The sequence below is a fragment of the Hyperolius riggenbachi genome, chromosome 6 (assembly GCF_040937935.1).
Source record: "Hyperolius riggenbachi isolate aHypRig1 chromosome 6, aHypRig1.pri, whole genome shotgun sequence".
NCBI classification, from domain to species: domain Eukaryota; kingdom Metazoa; phylum Chordata; class Amphibia; order Anura; family Hyperoliidae; genus Hyperolius; species Hyperolius riggenbachi.
The window spans coordinates 357211539-357229185 of NC_090651.1; the positions used below are offsets into that span (position 1 = coordinate 357211539).

Genomic DNA, 17647 nt, shown 5'->3' on the forward strand with positions numbered 1-17647 from the left:
CTTCCCATTAGCTGTAAACGATAGTACCAACTTTTCTTGTCCAGGTAGGCACTGCGGGTACATCACAACGTCTCGTCGTGTCCAGGATTGGCTATATTCAATGTTTCAGTGTCACTCTAGAGGGTTCAAAAAGCAATGACAAAATGATGGTAACCGATGCTTGACGAGACTCCGAGATTAAGTAATAGAATAGATTTATACATACCTGGGGCTTCCTCCAGCCCCATCTGCATGGATCGCCGTCCTCAGCCTTCTCTATAGCCGGGTCCGGTAACTTTGGCCAGTGGCGGCCAGTTTTACGCATGAACAGCGACTCCATCCCTCCAGCACCTGCCTTACGCATGCGTATGCCCAGTACGGAGGGAGCACGCTGCACTTGCTCAGACTGGCCGAAGTTACGGGACATCTATTATGGGTCTCTTTAATGGCGCATACTCACGGGCTACAATTGTAGCCGCAACATGCGGCGTGCGCGTGTTGCGGCGACAGGTCGCCCGTGAGTATGAGGCACAACACGGGCGCGCGCCCCGAACCGTCACCGCTGTCGCCAGGTGATTGAACCGGTCAATCGCCTAGCGAGTTGCCGCTGCAACTTCGTTGCAACTGTCGCTAGTCCGCGTGTGTATGCGGAGTAGCGACAGCAACCCCATAACCGGCGCACTAAGTTTCCGGCGGGGAGGAGGAATGTCGGCGACAGCTTCCGTCGCGCCACTAGTCCCTCTTCCGCAGTGTGTATGCGGAGGGACGTGGCAACGAGCTGTCGCCGAACTGTCGCGCACATGCTCCTGTGTGCTAGCGACATGCAGTTTGGGTTGCCCGTGAGTATGGGCCATAAAGCTTCTCTGCTTGTTTGCATTAAAGGCTTCTAACATTGCCAGAAGCCCATGTGAGGAAGCCCTAAACTTGAAATGAGAGGGGTATGAAGGCAGCCATTTTTTAGCCTTTTAATCAATACCAGTTGCCTAGCAGTCCTGATGTATTTGGCTGCAGTAGTGTCTGAATAACACACCTAAAACAAGCATGAGCTATTCTTGTCAGAAACATATGAACGCATGCTTGTTCAGGGTCTATGGCTAAAAGTAGGCAGAGGCTCGGCAAGGCAATGTGCATTATTTCATCGTAAATAAATATGGCAGCCTCCATATACCTTTTACTTCAGGTGTCCTTTAACCGCTTCAGGACCAGCATGGTTGGAATCTATGTCCTGCTTGTGGCTGCACGGTTCTGACAGGACGTAGATTTCAACAATCGTCACCGTGTGGTCCCACTCACCCTCAGAGCTCTGTGAGCCGGTCAGGAGCCGATTTCATTGGCTCCTGACCCTGTCATCACTGTAAGCCCATCCCATTGGCTTACATTGATGGACAGGGTCAGGAGTCAATGAAAGCGGCTCCCGACTGGTGCACAGAGCTGAGACGGCAGAGAGAGTTGCCTGTGGCGATGGAAGAGCTGCGATTCGTCGGGAGGCGGTGTTTTACGGTATCAGCTGTCTCTGGTCCTTAACCCATTCAGGTTCCGTGGTTTTCACGAGAAATGTTCACCTCCCATTCATTAGCCTATAACTTTATCACTACTTATCACAATGAACTGATCTATATCTTGTTTTTTCCGCCACCAATTAGGCTTTCTTTGGGGGTACATTTTGCTAAGAGCCACTTTACTGTAAATGCATTTTAACTGGAAGAATAAGAAAAAAATAAGAAAAAAATGGAAAAATTCATTATTTCTCAGTTTTCAGCCATTATAGTTTTAAAATAATACATGCCTCCATAATTAAAACTCACGTATTGTATATGCCCATATGTCCCGGTTATTACACCGTTAAAATTATGTCCCTATCACAATGTATGGCGACAATATTTTATTTGGAAATAAAGGTGCATTTTTTCCATTTTGCATCTATCACTATTAACAAGTTTAAAATAAAAAAAATATAGAAATATTTCATCTTTACATTGATATTTAAAAAGTTTAGACCCTTAGGTAAATATTTACATGTTTTTTTTTTTTTTTATTGTAATGTTGTTTTTTTTTATATAGTAAACATTTTATTTGGGTAGTTTTGGGAGGGTGGGGGGTAAACAATAGATTTATAATGTAAATGTGTGTTGATTTTAATTTATTTTTATTTTCAGTTGTAGTATTACTTTTTGGCCACAAGATGGCGGCCATGAGTTTGTTTACATGACGTCACTCTAAGCGTAACACACGCTTAGAGTGGCGCATCGGAAAGGGAACGGCCAGAAAAGGCGCAGCTTCCGAGAGAAGCTGTCGCTTTTTCAGCGGGGGAGAGGAATCAGTGATCGGGCACCATAGCCCGATACATTGATTCCCTGGCTACCGAATCCGCGGCCGGGAGTGCGCGTGCACGCGCGCGATCGGCCGCGGGGGCGCGCGGTAGCGCACATGGTTCCTGGACGTAGTTTCTACGTCCAGGAACCAAAATAGGCTAAAGGACTTCCGAGGCCAAAATCTGCCCTCAAAACGTAAAAAAAGTTAACTACCTGCAGCTCTAGGGCCAACCCCCCACGTAACAGGCAGCGTGAATCGGAGGGTTGGCCCTAGAGCTGCGCAGCCACAGTAGCGGCTATGCGGACTGCGCAGCCGTGGCCAGCTCTGGCGGCCATCTTCATGCAGGCTGCAGATACCGACCCGGACCATGGGGTCGCAGCCTTTCGGGGGGCTATTGAGCAGAGGGGACCAGGCGATACGGCACGGAGGGCGCGGACGGCGTCCTCCGTGCCTTACAAAGTCATGCAGGTAGTTAACTTTTTGTACGTTTTGGGGGCAGATTTTGGCCTCGGAAGTCCTTTAAGAGGCCAGAGTCTGCCGGTACGGAAGGACTCCTCAGAAAATCAGCTGACCTCCAGCAGAAATGACATCCACATTTATTAGGGATCATTGGCAATAAGTGCCCATCAGCTGATCACTTCCATTGTGGATGCCTCTAACTCCATTTACATTAATGAAATGCAATGAGGTAGTGTGTGCGGTGGGGGTGATGGATTCCTGTCTCACACATAAATCGTCAGCTTGGCTCTGACTTGGGCTATTGCTGGGGGAAATTTTGACACTTGGTGGGGGAATTGCTATATCTGTATTTATTATTTTGTGCACGATCTTCTCCTGACGATGCCCCTTATGGGGGTGAAACAATTGTTGAGAGCACTGTATACACGTTACACTTATGCACCCACTGTATACTTGATACCCCAGTATCCCTTCCGTGAAGGGCAGTTACCTATACCTTTGACCCCTATGGGGTCTCCTGTGTCTGGCTGCCTACAGATATGACCTGTGTGTGACATACATTACCCCAATATCAGGGGGAGACACACTCAGGTTGCAGAAGAAAGTTGTGATTGCTATAGGTTATATTTAATTTGAGGAAAACAGAATCGTGACACAAGCCTTTTTGGTAACACTGGGGAAGAGATAGCTGCACCCAACTGTAATAAGTCGATCAGTGTGTGTGTGTGTGGGGGGGGGGGAGCAGCAAAGACCCTCGTTCCTCAGTGTACGCATTACCATAGACTATCTATACGGTTTATCATTCCTCACAATTTTGTACAGGAATTCCTACACAAATCATGGCAAGAGAAGTGACGGTTTATGTGTGGGACAGGTTAAAAGGCAACCATTGTTTTTTGATACATATGGTCAAGCCCTTTGGGCAAAGTATAATCATTGATTTATTACCAGTACCCCCATTCGGTGGTGTGGCAAGGTGTGATGGACTCACCTGTGCAGGATGGGCCCACTGCATAATTCAACATTGTGACATAATTTGAGGCATATTTAGGAGCTGCAGGTGATCGCGGCTCACAGTGAGTAACATGCCAAGGTCAATACACCTTTGAAGAGGTTAATGGCTCTTCTAGCTGATCCACAGCCTCAGATATCAATACCCCGACTAGGGGATTGATATCTCAGGCTATGGACCAGCTAGAAGAGTCATTAACCTCTTCAAAGGTATATTGACCTTGGCGTATTACTCACTGTGAGGTGTGACCACCTGCAGCCATGCTGTTCCTAAATATTCCTCAAATTATTCACTTACCAGCTCTCAGCATTCCAGTGATGGGATCTTCATCCGCCTGTCCAGTGTCCTGAATCTATGGCTACAGCAGTGCCTTGTGTGACTTGTTACGTGCTGCGGGGTCACATGAGGAGCCGCTGTAGTCAGAGAGGAAGCAGGAAGTCACATGTGGCTGGCAATCCCATCGATATTCTGCTGAGAGCAGGTGGTTGATGCAGTGCCGGTGCAGCACATACCCGGCATCCTGGGGATCATATGCTGCAGCGGACAGGGCCAGATTTGTGACTTTTTTGCCACCCAAGGCCGACTATCACCACACCCTCCCCCATACACAAACACATAATTTATATGTATCATTTCACCTAACCAGTTTACATAATTTAATAGCCACTCCACCCATAGATTAAAAAAAATAAGTTATGATTATGTGGCCAAGGCTACAGTCTAGAGTTACCTGCGCTCAGTTCTACAAGGCGCCCTCCCCCCTCACAGCTGAGTTCAGGGGAGGCGCTATTGTGCAGCGTTAAAACGACGCTGTATCAGGCTTAGGCAGCGACGATTGCGGCGTAGTTTTATCTACACGTGGTCCTGAAATGGTTAAACAGACCACAGACCACAGTGTTATAATTTAAGTAGGCCTCAGTTACTTGGCCTGAGTTTTATGTAAAAGGCTTGTCCGCAGTGTATGCCTTTAAAATAAATAGAGGTTTTGTGATGCAGGCAGAGGCATCTCAGGGTCTGCGTGTAGCAGAGGATACACGCAGATACTGAGAACATGTTCCTAAGAGAAGGCCATCGGACTACTCTGACCTCAACCACAGGAACAGAAAACATTGGCCATGTTTACTAAACATCCACGGTCCTGCATATAGGCCAAATGCCTCATTGATTATTAATCAAGTAGGTGTGTATGATGACACCACAAGTGGGTCCACCAATAATCTGGTCTAGGGGGTGGCAAGATGATGTCATATTTAACTCTTTCCTAGTCGGTATTAAATCTGGAGCGAGCAATGGAGAACTCACTTCTGCTTCTTCCTTCTGCACTAGCTCGCAAAGCCGACTTGGACCTCTAAGCATGTTATTCCTTTCTGTAATCTGATATAATGTATGCTGTACATAGGTAGTCTAGATGTAACATAGAGTAGATACAAGAAGACCTGGGTATATTCAGTAGGAAGATACTCAAGCAGCTGTAACACAACATGGAAGTCTGCTTTGCCAGGAGATGAATGTATCTATCTGTATTCCTGTTTCCTGAATAAATAACGTAAACATTGAAGAAGCCTGAGAAAGTCTATATCCTGTTTGCGGTGTGGAGAGTCAAGTGATCTCACAGTCTGTGAGACGATGGTGTCGAAGCAAGGTGATAAGAACAGTTTATAACAGTGGCGCTGAAACCCTTCCCTGCCTAGCAAAACAGGCAGACGGGGCCGGGGCCGAAGAAGTTTTCAAGATATTCCACAGCAAAACAAGCGGAATAGATGGACGCGGACTGTAAAGCTTATCAAGCTGATACTGATAAGCTGGGGTGCGTGTGTGGGAGCCGAGCACACACGGGCTGCAATTCGAGGGAACCAGCGGCGACACTCGTGGATGTTAAACTTTGACTGTAAGTGCACATCAGTCATAGCCTAAACCGGATCGCAGGTGACTGGAACGCTCCGAGGCCGGCTGGCAGCTGCCGCTGGATATCGATCCGCTGAGCCAGTGTGGGTACACAGAGATGACGCTCAGGAGTTCCAGAGATCCACTCAGTGTCGTGAAAAAGTTGCCATAAGCTGGTCGAATTCGCAGGCTTACGAAGTCCTCTGCTCAGGCAAGTATGTTTTACGTTGTTATGTTGCATTATCTTTATTGTATGAGAGGAGGATAATGTGTTAATGTGTACAGTCTGTGTTAATTGCAGCGTGGAGGCTGCGTGCTTCATTTTTTTTTTGTTCCTCCTATGTTGGTTTTGTTTTTTCTCCCCGTCCAGAGACTGGGAGTGATGCCAGCTGTGTTTTCGCCTAGCAGAGAGCGCCCCGTGGAAGAGATAGGGGGGGGCGGCTGTCGAGCAGGTGGAGGGGGGAGAGAGGGGATAGAGGGAGAGAAGAGGAAAGCGAGTGTCTTTCTGTTTGTGAGATGTTCTGCACGTTTCTCGCATTTCCAGTCGGTGCTGCTGCTAACATGTTTTTTTCAATGTCTGTATTGTGTTGAAGTTCTAGCTGGGATGTTAACAGTTAAAACAGTTACAGTGGTTTGGAGTCGTAAAGCTCGCTTGGGCGGTTCTTAGTTATGGCTGAGATAAGCTGCAGGTGATTTGTGGAGAGAGGGAGTTTTCCACGTCCCAGGGATTTCTCCTTAGGTTTTTACGGACATCCAGGAATGTATGATTTTTTTTTTTTTTTTTACTCTGCATTGTGGATAGATGCTTTGTAATTATGCATAAAATGTTTGTTCTGTTTGTATTTTGTTTTATCTCCTAAGATATAGGAACGAGAGGCTGCTATGGGAGCAGCCATCTTAGCTGGCAGTCCAGGACTCAAAATGGCGGCAGTGGAGAGAGCCCGCCCCCGAGAGTCATGGCCCCCACACGTCATGGCAGGGGGGGAGGAGGGGCTGGGGGATCCACGTCACGTCAGGCTGTGCTCGCGGCTCCGGGCAGAGCAGCTGAAAGGGAGGGGGGTAGAAATACAGAGACATGCTACGGTGTGTCTCGGGTCTCAAAGTATTTCCCCAGAGGTTTTCCCTGAGTCCGTGGAAAGGAATGCCAGGATACGTGCAACAAGCTATTACTGTATGATTAGCAGGAGCACGGATAGGAAAAGTGTCCCAGCTAGGTGCAGGGACACACGTAGCAGTGCAGGTCAGGAAAGTGTCTGTACTGAGTTGCTTACTGGATTATTCCTGTAAGTGGGGCACCTTAATGGGTGGTGCAGCATGAGTTCCCAATAGAGTATAGGGGGGGACTGTGCATCAGGGGGGTGCCGGAGTTGGAAAAAAGGGAGTTGACCAATTCTGGTTTCCGTCGCCGCTGCTGCAGAGTGGTAGCGATTTTTTCCGGTTTTTGTAGTGGACAGGGCCAGAGCTTGACTGGGAGGTCTATGCTGGGCTGGGGCTGTTTTTTTTTGTGCGTTTTTTTCGTCCACTGATTGGTCAAATATGTTTTTTCCAGCTCCAATCAATTGTAGCACAAAGAACAAAAACTGACCGCAGTTCTTGGGGCAATTATACAGATGATAGAATTGCCATGTACAGAGTGACAGTGTATCAGTACGCTGTTTGCCATGTGACTACCTACCATGTGGGCATTCAGGGATCTGCATACAGGCATGCGACGCTGGTATGCTTAGCCCTGCACCCTGTGTAGTTTAAGTGCAAAGTGCTCCTTCCGACAGGGAGGCAGCCGTTTTTTTGTGAAGTCTGGGGGTAGTGGCACGGCAAACATTGGTCAGGGGGTACAACACACAGAACTTCTAGCAGAGCTGGTATCGCGATGAAGTTCTAGATAAGTAAATGCGATAATAAGTAAGAGCATTGCAGGCTCACCTGCAAAGCAGCATCAGGTGTGGCATCCGTAATCTGGGCATGCGACGGCCGCGCATGGACAGATAAGGGGGGATGTGGAGTGAGCTGCAATGGGGTGAGAGCTTCCAAAGGTGAAGCGAGCTTCCAAAGGTGAAGTCCGCGGGAGCATATTGTAAACAGGTAAGTACTGAGGATAGTACTGAGGTAGGGGGGTGAAGTTTAACTCCAATCTACCAATAAGAGTAAACAGAGTTCATGAGAACCATAAAACAACGAGATCAATTACGGTATATATTGATCATTTTAAAGGGTAAAGAGTACAAGCCGCATGGCGAATCCCAAATCATTAATAAGAATTGATTTGTTTGTATTTCGATTTCAGGGGTTTGGCAATATGGAATGGAGACAGCTGCAGTGCTGGCAGCAAAGCTGGAGATGTCAGTCGGATAAGCGAAAGGTTCCAGATGCCAATCTAAGTTTGGAAAAACACGAGATTCCTGAAATTGGAAAGAGACTAAAACACGAGATTCCTGAAATCGGAAAGAGACTAAAACCCGAGATTCCTGAAATTGGAAAGAGACTAAAACACGAGATTTTGGAGATCAGAAAGAGACTAACAAAACTGTCTGAGCAAAGCATAATGCAAAGTGCTAATGTTTTTCTTTCCCAAGGTGGTGCTTTTATAATGAAGAGTACCGTGCTGATGGTGATCCTAGGTTGCCATTTCGTCCTAGGAGAACGAAGAGAGGACATTCTCATGTATAATAAGGGGTTAATGAGAATGCAAGGCCCAAACATGTTGATGTTGGGTGACAAAGGTACTGATCCTTTCACACCTCCCTCTGATTGGCACAGATGGACCATGCAGGGACGGAGGAAAAGAGCACTTGTGCCAGGAGAAATCAAATTTCATGGCACAATGTGGGTGAAAGGTCTGAAGGGTCAGGTGTGCGGGCAGTGGGAATTGAATGGCAGTGTAAATCTGCTATTGAGTACCACACTCCCAGAATCGACGCACCGATCCAAAGGTTTGTTAAAAGGTACATTGCAGTACAATGGGTACATGCAAAAGGTGGAGTGTGTGATTCAGGGGTACCTTGTCTTGGTTATGCAGAGTGAGATGGTTCCAGATTGGAGAGGAACGAGCAGGAGGCGTCAATTCTCTTACCAGAGAGACGCAGGGGACAACATCACACTCTGGAGCCACCAACAGAGAGTGCCTCTGAAACAACTATACACACGTAAAGGCTGGAAAGCCGAGGGTGGGTGGTTCTCGAAACAAGAAGTAAAAATCGAGATCAAGCCACATTTCCAGGTGACAAAGAGGGTGGGGAGAGCGGTCCCGGGGGAGGGAAAGCCCACACAGGGAACCCCATTCACACCACACGGGTCACAACAGGGGACGATATTACACAGTCCATATGCAACAGCTTATCCTCATGATAGTTGGGTAAGTGAAGAGGTACTCTTAATCAAACGATTGCAGAGAGTACAGTCTTCCCGACCTCAGGTACATAGTGTGCCTCAGGACATAAGGGGGGAAGAGGTCCAATCAGGACAGTTGGGGACATATTTTGTCAGCGAGAGATTGGACAAGGGGAGGTATATTAATTTTTCTGGAGAAGGATCTTTTGCATGGCAGCTTCGAGATGTTTGGGTGAACAAAGGGAAACGGTGCAAGATTCCTTTAGGCACCGCTACTTCCTTAGTTCCCACCTCAACCCGTGTCTTACACCAGGACCTGAGAGGTCAACCTTTTTTGGTGCTAGACGGGGAGGTGAAGCAAGTAGAGTTGTCCTCATGCGGGCAATTCTTGCAGAAGTACCTGCGTTGGCCGGGGCAAGTCAAATTTAGTGAAGAAGCCTGCAGGATCAATAACGCAGAATGCGAGGCTACCATTCAAAAGATCCACCCTGAAGCCCAACCGATAGTTCCGGTGGCTGAAGGAAAGGTTTGGTTTTTTAACATAAGTTCTAATGATACATTCAAGGTATATTCTCATAATTGTTCCGATAAGGGGGAGTTTCCAAGGGGAACATATTGTGGGAGCGGAGATCCCATATGGATCCAGTCATCCAGGTTGGATGACGTTGTTTCTCAAATTGTTAAGAGAACTCTAAAGTGCAAAGTTTCACGGGTAGTTCCCGTCCTGAAAGAGAACACGACATGGGACAAAGGGGAACAGGGTTTGATCCAAGACGACCACATTTTGTTACAAAGGTTAAACAAACAGTACGCTAAGTTAGAGGTAAGATTTCACCATGATACAGGTGATCTTAACAAGGTAGAACACAAAAATGAGCAGGTGAGTGCCAGTCCGACCTGGTGGACAAGGGTTCCGGTGATGTTCCAGAGACACTCGGACTGGGCCTCTGCAGTTCCAAAGTTCTTTCTACACCCACTGGTCGTCTGGATGGGGATGACAACTTTAGGCATCATTATCCAGGTGAGGTTGCGTGTTAAAATTACGTAAAACAAATTAACCTGGTCCAGAGATTGGTGCCTCATAAACAATCTCCTGAACCGATATTTTCAAATTAAGGGATATACAGGGTTACGGGTATAGGTTTAGTAGTACCTGTGATGGAGCTGATTGTATAAAGGCGCTCTTTTATAAGGCACCTGGCACTGCTCCCTTGAGTAACAACCAAACGAGTTTCACTTTTCTGTGGTCATGCAAGTTTGTGAGTGATACGGAAGTGACGCAAATGCTGAGCATGTGGTATAGAGGGACTTAGAAGTAGGGCCTCCCCAGAGAGCCTGGTTACAGGAAGACCAAGAGGTCTTGCTCTCTCTCTTCCAGGGGTAACCGCCTAGAGCAGAGAAGTTGTGTGAGCACGAACATCGAAAAGTGAAACCTAAAAGAAAAGAAACCAGGTACTGGGAGGTTCAGACGCTGGGATCTGCGGGTCAAGCCGTTTTAGGGGGGATTGTTATAATTTAAGTAGGCCTCAGTTACTTGGCCTGAGTTTTATGTAAAAGGCTTGTCCGCAGTGTATGCCTTTAAAATAAATAGAGGTTTTGTGATGCAGGCAGAGGCATCTCAGGGTCTGCGTGTAGCAGAGGATACACGCAGATACTGAGAACATGTTCCTAAGAGAAGGCCATCGGACTACTCTGACCTCAACCACAGGAACAGAAAACATTGGCCATGTTTACTAAACATCCACGGTCCTGCATATAGGCCAAATGCCTCATTGATTATTAATCAAGTAGGTGTGTATGATGACACCACAAGTGGGTCCACCAATAATCTGGTCTAGGGGGTGGCAAGATGATGTCATATTTAACTCTTTCCTAGTCGGTATTAAATCTGGAGCGAGCAATGGAGAACTCACTTCTGCTTCTTCCTTCTGCACTAGCTCGCAAAGCCGACTTGGACCTCTAAGCATGTTATTCCTTTCTGTAATCTGATATAATGTATGCTGTACATAGGTAGTCTAGATGTAACATAGAGTAGATACAAGAAGACCTGGGTATATTCAGTAGGAAGATACTCAAGCAGCTGTAACGCAACATGGAAGTCTGCTTTGCCAGGAGATGAATGTATCTATCTGTATTCCTGTTTCCTGAATAAATAACGTAAACATTGAAGAAGCCTGAGAAAGTCTATATCCTGTTTGCGGTGTGGAGAGTCAAGTGATCTCACAGTCTGTGAGACGATGGTGTCGAAGCAAGGTGATAAGAACAGTTTATAACACACAGCATTAAAACTTAAAGAGAACCTATAACAAAAAAGTTCCCCTGGGGGTACTCACCTCAGTAGGGGAAGCCTCAGGGTCCCAATAAGGCTTCCCCCTCTGCTGTAGCTGCAGGCAATCCAGCGCTGGATCCCCCAAAGTATCCTGCAATCCACGCTCGACAAACCTTCCCTAGCTCAAGCGGGCCGCTGTTGCAGCTCTCCGCACGGATATAGGCGAAAATAGCTGATCTCTGTCGAGTCCGCTCCACTACCCAGGTGCAGGAGACTTGCGCCTGCGCAGTAGAGCGGCCTGACAGCGATCACGTATTTCCGCCTATGGAGAGCCAATACTGCGCCTGCGCTGGAGCCGGGAAGGTACATATTTACATTCCTGCTGTTCGGGAATGAGCGAGACCGCCGTGGGACACAGGAGGACGGGGGAAGCCTTGATAGGATCTGGAGGCCTCCCCCTACCGAGGTGAGTACCCCCCAGGGGAACTTTTTGTTGTTACAGGTTTCCTTTAAGCATTAACATACCTTTGTTTGTATGTACGCCACAGGTGCGCTTTAAGCCAAGGGGGAACTTACAAGCCTCCTGTGTATCACCCGTGCTCCTACCAGCAGCATCCTCTATAGCAGGACATGCTGCACAACAGTCGAGCATACCAGAAAATAATTACTACAAAAATCACAAATAGCAGTCAATTCTAATTAAAAGTATATTTTTATTAACATTAAATTATAAAATGGCTTGCTTAGCGATTAAAGCTTTTTTCCTTAATTGTATCACACTTTTAACACAGTGGGGGAGGGGTGATATTGGGTGCACACATTGGGAGAGAAGTATATAAATGGGGACACACAATGGGGAGGGATGATATTGGGGGGCACACAGTGGGAGAGGAGTATCTTATTGGGGGGCACACAGTGGGGTATGATTGGTCATATGGTGATGCACGGTGGGGGAGTAGGGGGGCATACAGTAGAGTAGAAGGGGTGATATTTTACTCAGTAGGGGAGGGCTATATTACATTAGTGGGTAGGAGCTTCTCTTTCACCAGTCGAATTTGGCAGCCTGGTCCTTGTACATAGTTACCTGCTGTCCTGCTTCTTCATACACAGCTGAGTACGCCGCTGTGGTGTCTGATTTAGCTACGTCGTCTGATTTAGCTACCTGTAGCTAAATCAGACAGCACAGTGTGTCCGGAAAAGCTACTCTGTCTGAATTAGCTACAATGGCAAAAAACAAACCCTGTGTATATGCTGCATAATGTTGTTTGCCCTTGAGTGATAGGTTACAGATCTTATTTATGTAATAATTATTATGTTGGATATGAAATAGCCAATGTATTGTTCTTCAAGTTCAGCTCATTCTTCTTATTATTATTAATATTGTTATTATTAGCGCTCCCCATTTTCTATACGCTACGCCTCCCACAGTTTTAGGGGTACAAGCGCCAAACTTTCTACACTTATTCGTCCTGTAGCGAAGTATATTGCTTGTGCTTTAATAAGCGATCCCACCCTCCGTGCCCCTGCGGCGGACCCCGGAAGACCCCTTTTTCCGTGTTGACTTTGACAGGGAAAAATTTTAAATCACTGCCACTCGTACAGTTTTGAAGCTACACTCCCCAAACTCGGGCCACATATTGTAGGTGTAACCCCAAATAAAAATATGTATTTTGGGGGGGTCACCCTGAAGTGGGTGGAGCTACCAGCGGCCAATGAAAATTTGAAGTTACATTCACCAAACTTGGGTCATTTGTTAATGGAGTGAAGCTGAAGCATTCTGTCACATTGGGCTCTATTCTCAAAGAGCCAAAAGTTCCGCAAAATTTTACCGCTATATTCCCGCCAGCGGTAAACTCCGCATTTTTTCCACATTCACTAATATTTTCCGCATGTTTTCCGCATGCGGGAAAAAAGATGCGGAAACAGGCATTATTCATGCGGGAATCATGCGGTAAAAAGGTCGCATGAAAAAGTGTTTAAAAAAAAAAGTTAAAGTCCACCAAGCACAGCCCTTAAAGGGGAACTGAAGAGAGAGGTATATGGAGGCTGTCATGTTTATTTCCTTTTAGACAATACCAGTTGCCTGGCAGCCCTGCTGATCCTCTGCCTCTAATACTATTAGCCATAGCCCCTGAACAAGCATGCAGCAGATCAGGTGTTTCAGTGGTTCAGACTTATAAGTCTGATCCGACAAGACTAGCTGCATGCTTGTTTCTGGTTTTAATCAGATACTACTGCAGAGAAATAGACCAGCAGGGCTGCCAGGCAACTGTCACCGAAACAGGAAGTGGCTGCCGGCGGGGCCAGGAGGTTCGGAGGGAGATGGCGAGGGCACCGGACAGCTGCAGCGGGCTATTGGAAGCCCCAGGTGAGTAAAACTCATTTTTTTGTTTGACTTAAGTGTCCCTTTAAGGACCAGAGCCTTTTTTTTCCATTCAGACCACTGCAGCGTTCACGGTTTATTGCTTGGTCATACAACCTACCACCTAAATGAATTTTACCTCCTTTTCTTGTCACGAATACAGCTTTCTTTTGGTGCTATTTGATTGCTGCTGCGAGTTTTCGTTTTTATTATATTCATCAAAAAAGACATGAATTTTGTCCAAAAAATGACTTTTTTGACTTTCTGTGCTGACATTTTTCAAATAAAGTAAAATTTCCTATACATTTGAGCGCGAAAGTTATTCTGCTACATGTCTTTGATTAAAAAAAAAAACATTCCGTGTATATTTATTGGATTGGGTAAAAGTTATAGCGTTTACAAACTATGGTGCCAAAAGTGAATTTTCCCATTTTGAAGCATTTCCGACTTTTCTGCCCACCTGTCATGTTTCATGAGGTGCTAAAATTCCAGGATAGTATAAATGCCCCCCAAATGACCCCATTTTGGAAAGAAGACATCCCAATGTATTCACTGAGAGGCATAGTGAGTTCATAGAAGATTTTATTTTTTGTCACAAGTTAGCGGAAAACGACACTTGCAAAAAGTTTCCATTTCTTCTAACTTGCGACAAAAAAAAATGAAATCTGCCACGGACTCACTATGCTCCTCTCTGAATACCTTGAAGTGTCTACTTTCCAAAATAGGGTCATTTGTGGGGTGTGTTCACTGTCACCAGAAAATCGCAATGTGGGCAGCAGACACCAGAAAATCATACAGTGGGTAGTGTTGGGCGAACAGTGTTCGCCACTGTTCGGGTTCTGCAGAACATCACCCTGTTCGGGTGATGTTCGAGTTCGGCCGAACACCTGATGGTGTTCGGCCTTTTAAGTTCGGGTTCGACCCGAACTTCTAATGGCCGCCGAACAGGGCCCCTGTTCGGCCGAACAGGGCCCTGTTCGGCCGAATACTGCCCCCCTATGGGGTCGCAGGCATAAGGGGGGGCATGCCCCGATCGCGGGGGGGTCGGAAATTCCCCCCACCCCCTCCGCTAGCGCTCCCCCCTCTGCCCGCTTCCCCATACAAAAATTTCAAGAAGTACCTGTGTCCGGTGGTAGTGGGTGGCTGCCTGGCTGGCAGTGGGCGGCACTATGAAGTGACTGACTGAGGAGGAGGAGTCCGGAGAGTGACGCGTTGAGGGAGGCCGGGCAGCGGGCGGTTCAGCAGTAGTGCCGTACTACTGCTGATCCGCCCACTGCCCGGCCTCCCTCAAAGCGTCACTTTCCGGCCTCCTCCTCCTCAGTCAGTTACTTCATAGTGCCGCCCACTGCCAGCCACCCACTACCACCGGACACAGGTACTTCTTGAAATTTTTGTATGGGGAAGCGGGCAGAGGGGGGAGCGCTAGCGGAGGGGGTGGGGGGATTTTCCGACCCCCCCCCCCCCGCGATCGGGGCATGCTCCCCCCTTATGCCTGCGACCCCATAGGGCCCCTAAAAGCGGGATGTTCGGGGAGTTCGGGGTTCGGCCCGAACATGCTGAACATTGCGGCCATGTTCGGCGAACTTTCCCGAACCCGAACATCCAGGTGTTCGCCCAACACTAACAGTGGGCAGCAGTCACCAGAAAATCGCAATGTGGGCAGCAGTCACCAGAAAATCGCAATGTGGGCAGCATATTACTAAGTACTGTGCATATCGTTCATTGCGGCTTTTAATATTGGTGCTTATGGCAGCCCTGTTTTTCACCTGCTCTGCACCTTACCCCCTGCCCTTCCCCTCATACCATGTGCTATCATTTTTCCACCAGAAAAGTTTGGCCAGTACACCTTAAACCCCCCCCCCCCCTGCAAAGTGGCCAGTATGACTATCCCTCCCAACATCTTATGTGTGCCCCCCCCTCCTACTAATCTAGTGGTCGACTTATTCCCCTATGTATAGCCAGGATCATCCCCCTCCCCCCAAGAAAGAAACTAAGTGGCCAGCATTACTGACCCTCTTCCCTCACCTTCCCCATGTATATTACCTTTCCACAAAGATTGATGTAATTTGAGGCCAGTCTCCCCCCCCCCACACACACTTTCCGTGGCTGACGTCCCCCCCCCCCCCCCCCCTTGCAATGTGTGTGTGCCCCTCCACCTTTGTATGCACAGCAAAGCAGTTTATAACTACATTACACCTTGTCCCCCTCCACCTTTGTATGCACAGCAAAGCAGTTATAATGACATTACACCTTGTCAAGCGCTGTGCATTGCTCCTCTCCTACACTTTCATCAGAGGCGAGCTGCCCAGTGTACTGTGCTTCCCGAGTTTGTCACATGACTGACAACTCAATCAGGAGCTGCACAAATACAAATGTGATTGATAGCAGAGGAGCTCTGATGAAAGCAGAGGAGAGAGCAGGGAAGAGGAATGCACAGCACTAGACTAGGTGTGTGCCAGAGATATACACCGCTCTGCTGTGCGAGGAGGACATACATTGCAGCCTTCAGAGGAAGCAAAGCACGTCAGCCTGAGTGTGGGAGTATCAGGTGCCCTGCGAGTCACGCAGCTGTGTAATAAAGCACAGGAGATGAGCTCTCGGCAAGCCTGCACAGCGGCTCATAGCCACTTCTTCTTTAGCAAAAGTTCTGCACTAGGTTTGCTAGCTTTTCTATCTGTGCGGCAGAAAAGTAGCTATTTTGGACGACCCTCCCCCCTCCTATGACACGCTAATGGATGTGGGCTAGTGTTGTCCGGATCATGAACGATTCGGATCTTTGATCCGAATCTATTTTATGAGTCGATCATCCGAATCATCAAAATGAACGATTCGGATCGCAAAAGGGGCGGGGCCAGGAGCGACACGCCCCCTCTAAGCGGGCAGCGGGGTCCTGGAAGCAGGGATCGCTCTGTTGGATGGAAGCCAGCCTTGCAGGGAGACAGGTAGATGAGAGAGAGGGGACATGGGTGCCACTGCCAGATATGTGTAGAGCACACATACTGGCAGCAATGTGCTGCCCATTATAGGCTGTCTGTTCCGTAGTGCTGCACAGTGATCACATTGGAAGCTTTTGGCTCAGCACAGCTCAGTAACTTTGCAGACACTGTGATTGAAAGGCAATATAATCCTCCTGCACTCAGCACTAAACAGCTGCACTTATCTTCTGGGAATGCTTTCTTTCACTGTGCGACCTTTTCTTTCAAAGTGTACAGATGAGCATATAGGTGAAATATATGTAAAGCATATGACTTCAGCATGTGGGTATTGTGTGCAAACATTTCTGCTCTCTGCTCGTCCCTCCTCCCATCTCTGTCCACTCCCTGCCCTCTGTCCATCTTCTCCCCTTCTCTGTGTGTCCATCCCCCTCCCCTTCTCCTGTCCACAGACCTGTCCTGCTGTTCATTTCACCCCCGAATGCTTCCAGTAGTAAAATGATCCGAGATTCGGATCAAAGATCCGGATCTCTTCAATGATCCGATTCGAATCATCCGGATCATTGAAAAGATCCGAACTTCCCATCTCTAATGTGGGCATGCGCACGCATGCGCAGTGCGGAATGTAGCTATTTTTCGGACGGATAGCTTTTTCAGACGGCACACCGCCACCACACTGTTTGTCTGGAAAGCCAGGCTGAGGAGGGGCGGGTTTATGGGAGCTAGTCTACTAGGGGACCCACCGTAAATCCCCATAGAGAATTTAAACTGTGCTGAAAACGGAACGAATCTCCGCTTTCAGCTCTTTTAAACCCCCACAAGCCATATATCTATGGAAAGCTGAGAATCTGCTCTACCAAATGATGTTACTTTCGGTGAGTAAAAAGTGAAACTCACCGTGTACGAGCCGCCGATCGCGGCTCCGTCGGCCATCTTACATCTCTGCTGCTACTATTTTTCTCCCTCCTCATTGGAGGGATTGTTAGCTGGGGGCGTGCCAGAGGAAAAAAAAAAAAAAAACGTGAAATGTAAACTTCTTCTGTTCGGTAGTTTTAATTTCAGTCGGCCAAACTATTATTTTCTCAGCCCTGAAGGCCGGTAGAGGTGGT

General features: G+C 47.6%; 1 protein-coding gene across 1 annotated transcript in view; it reads right to left on the reverse strand.

Annotated features, from left to right (window-relative positions):
• The window catches only part of LOC137521884 (aflatoxin B1 aldehyde reductase member 2-like), a 50123-nt gene extending 32590 nt beyond the window's left edge, over positions 1-17533 (reverse strand). The window contains exon 1 of the mRNA XM_068241741.1: positions 17436-17533. Coding sequence (XP_068097842.1) covers positions 17436-17471 — 36 coding nt within the window. The 5' untranslated portion in view covers positions 17472-17533. The remainder of the gene's footprint in view (positions 1-17435) is intronic.
• Between the last annotated feature and the right edge of the window lie 114 nt (positions 17534-17647).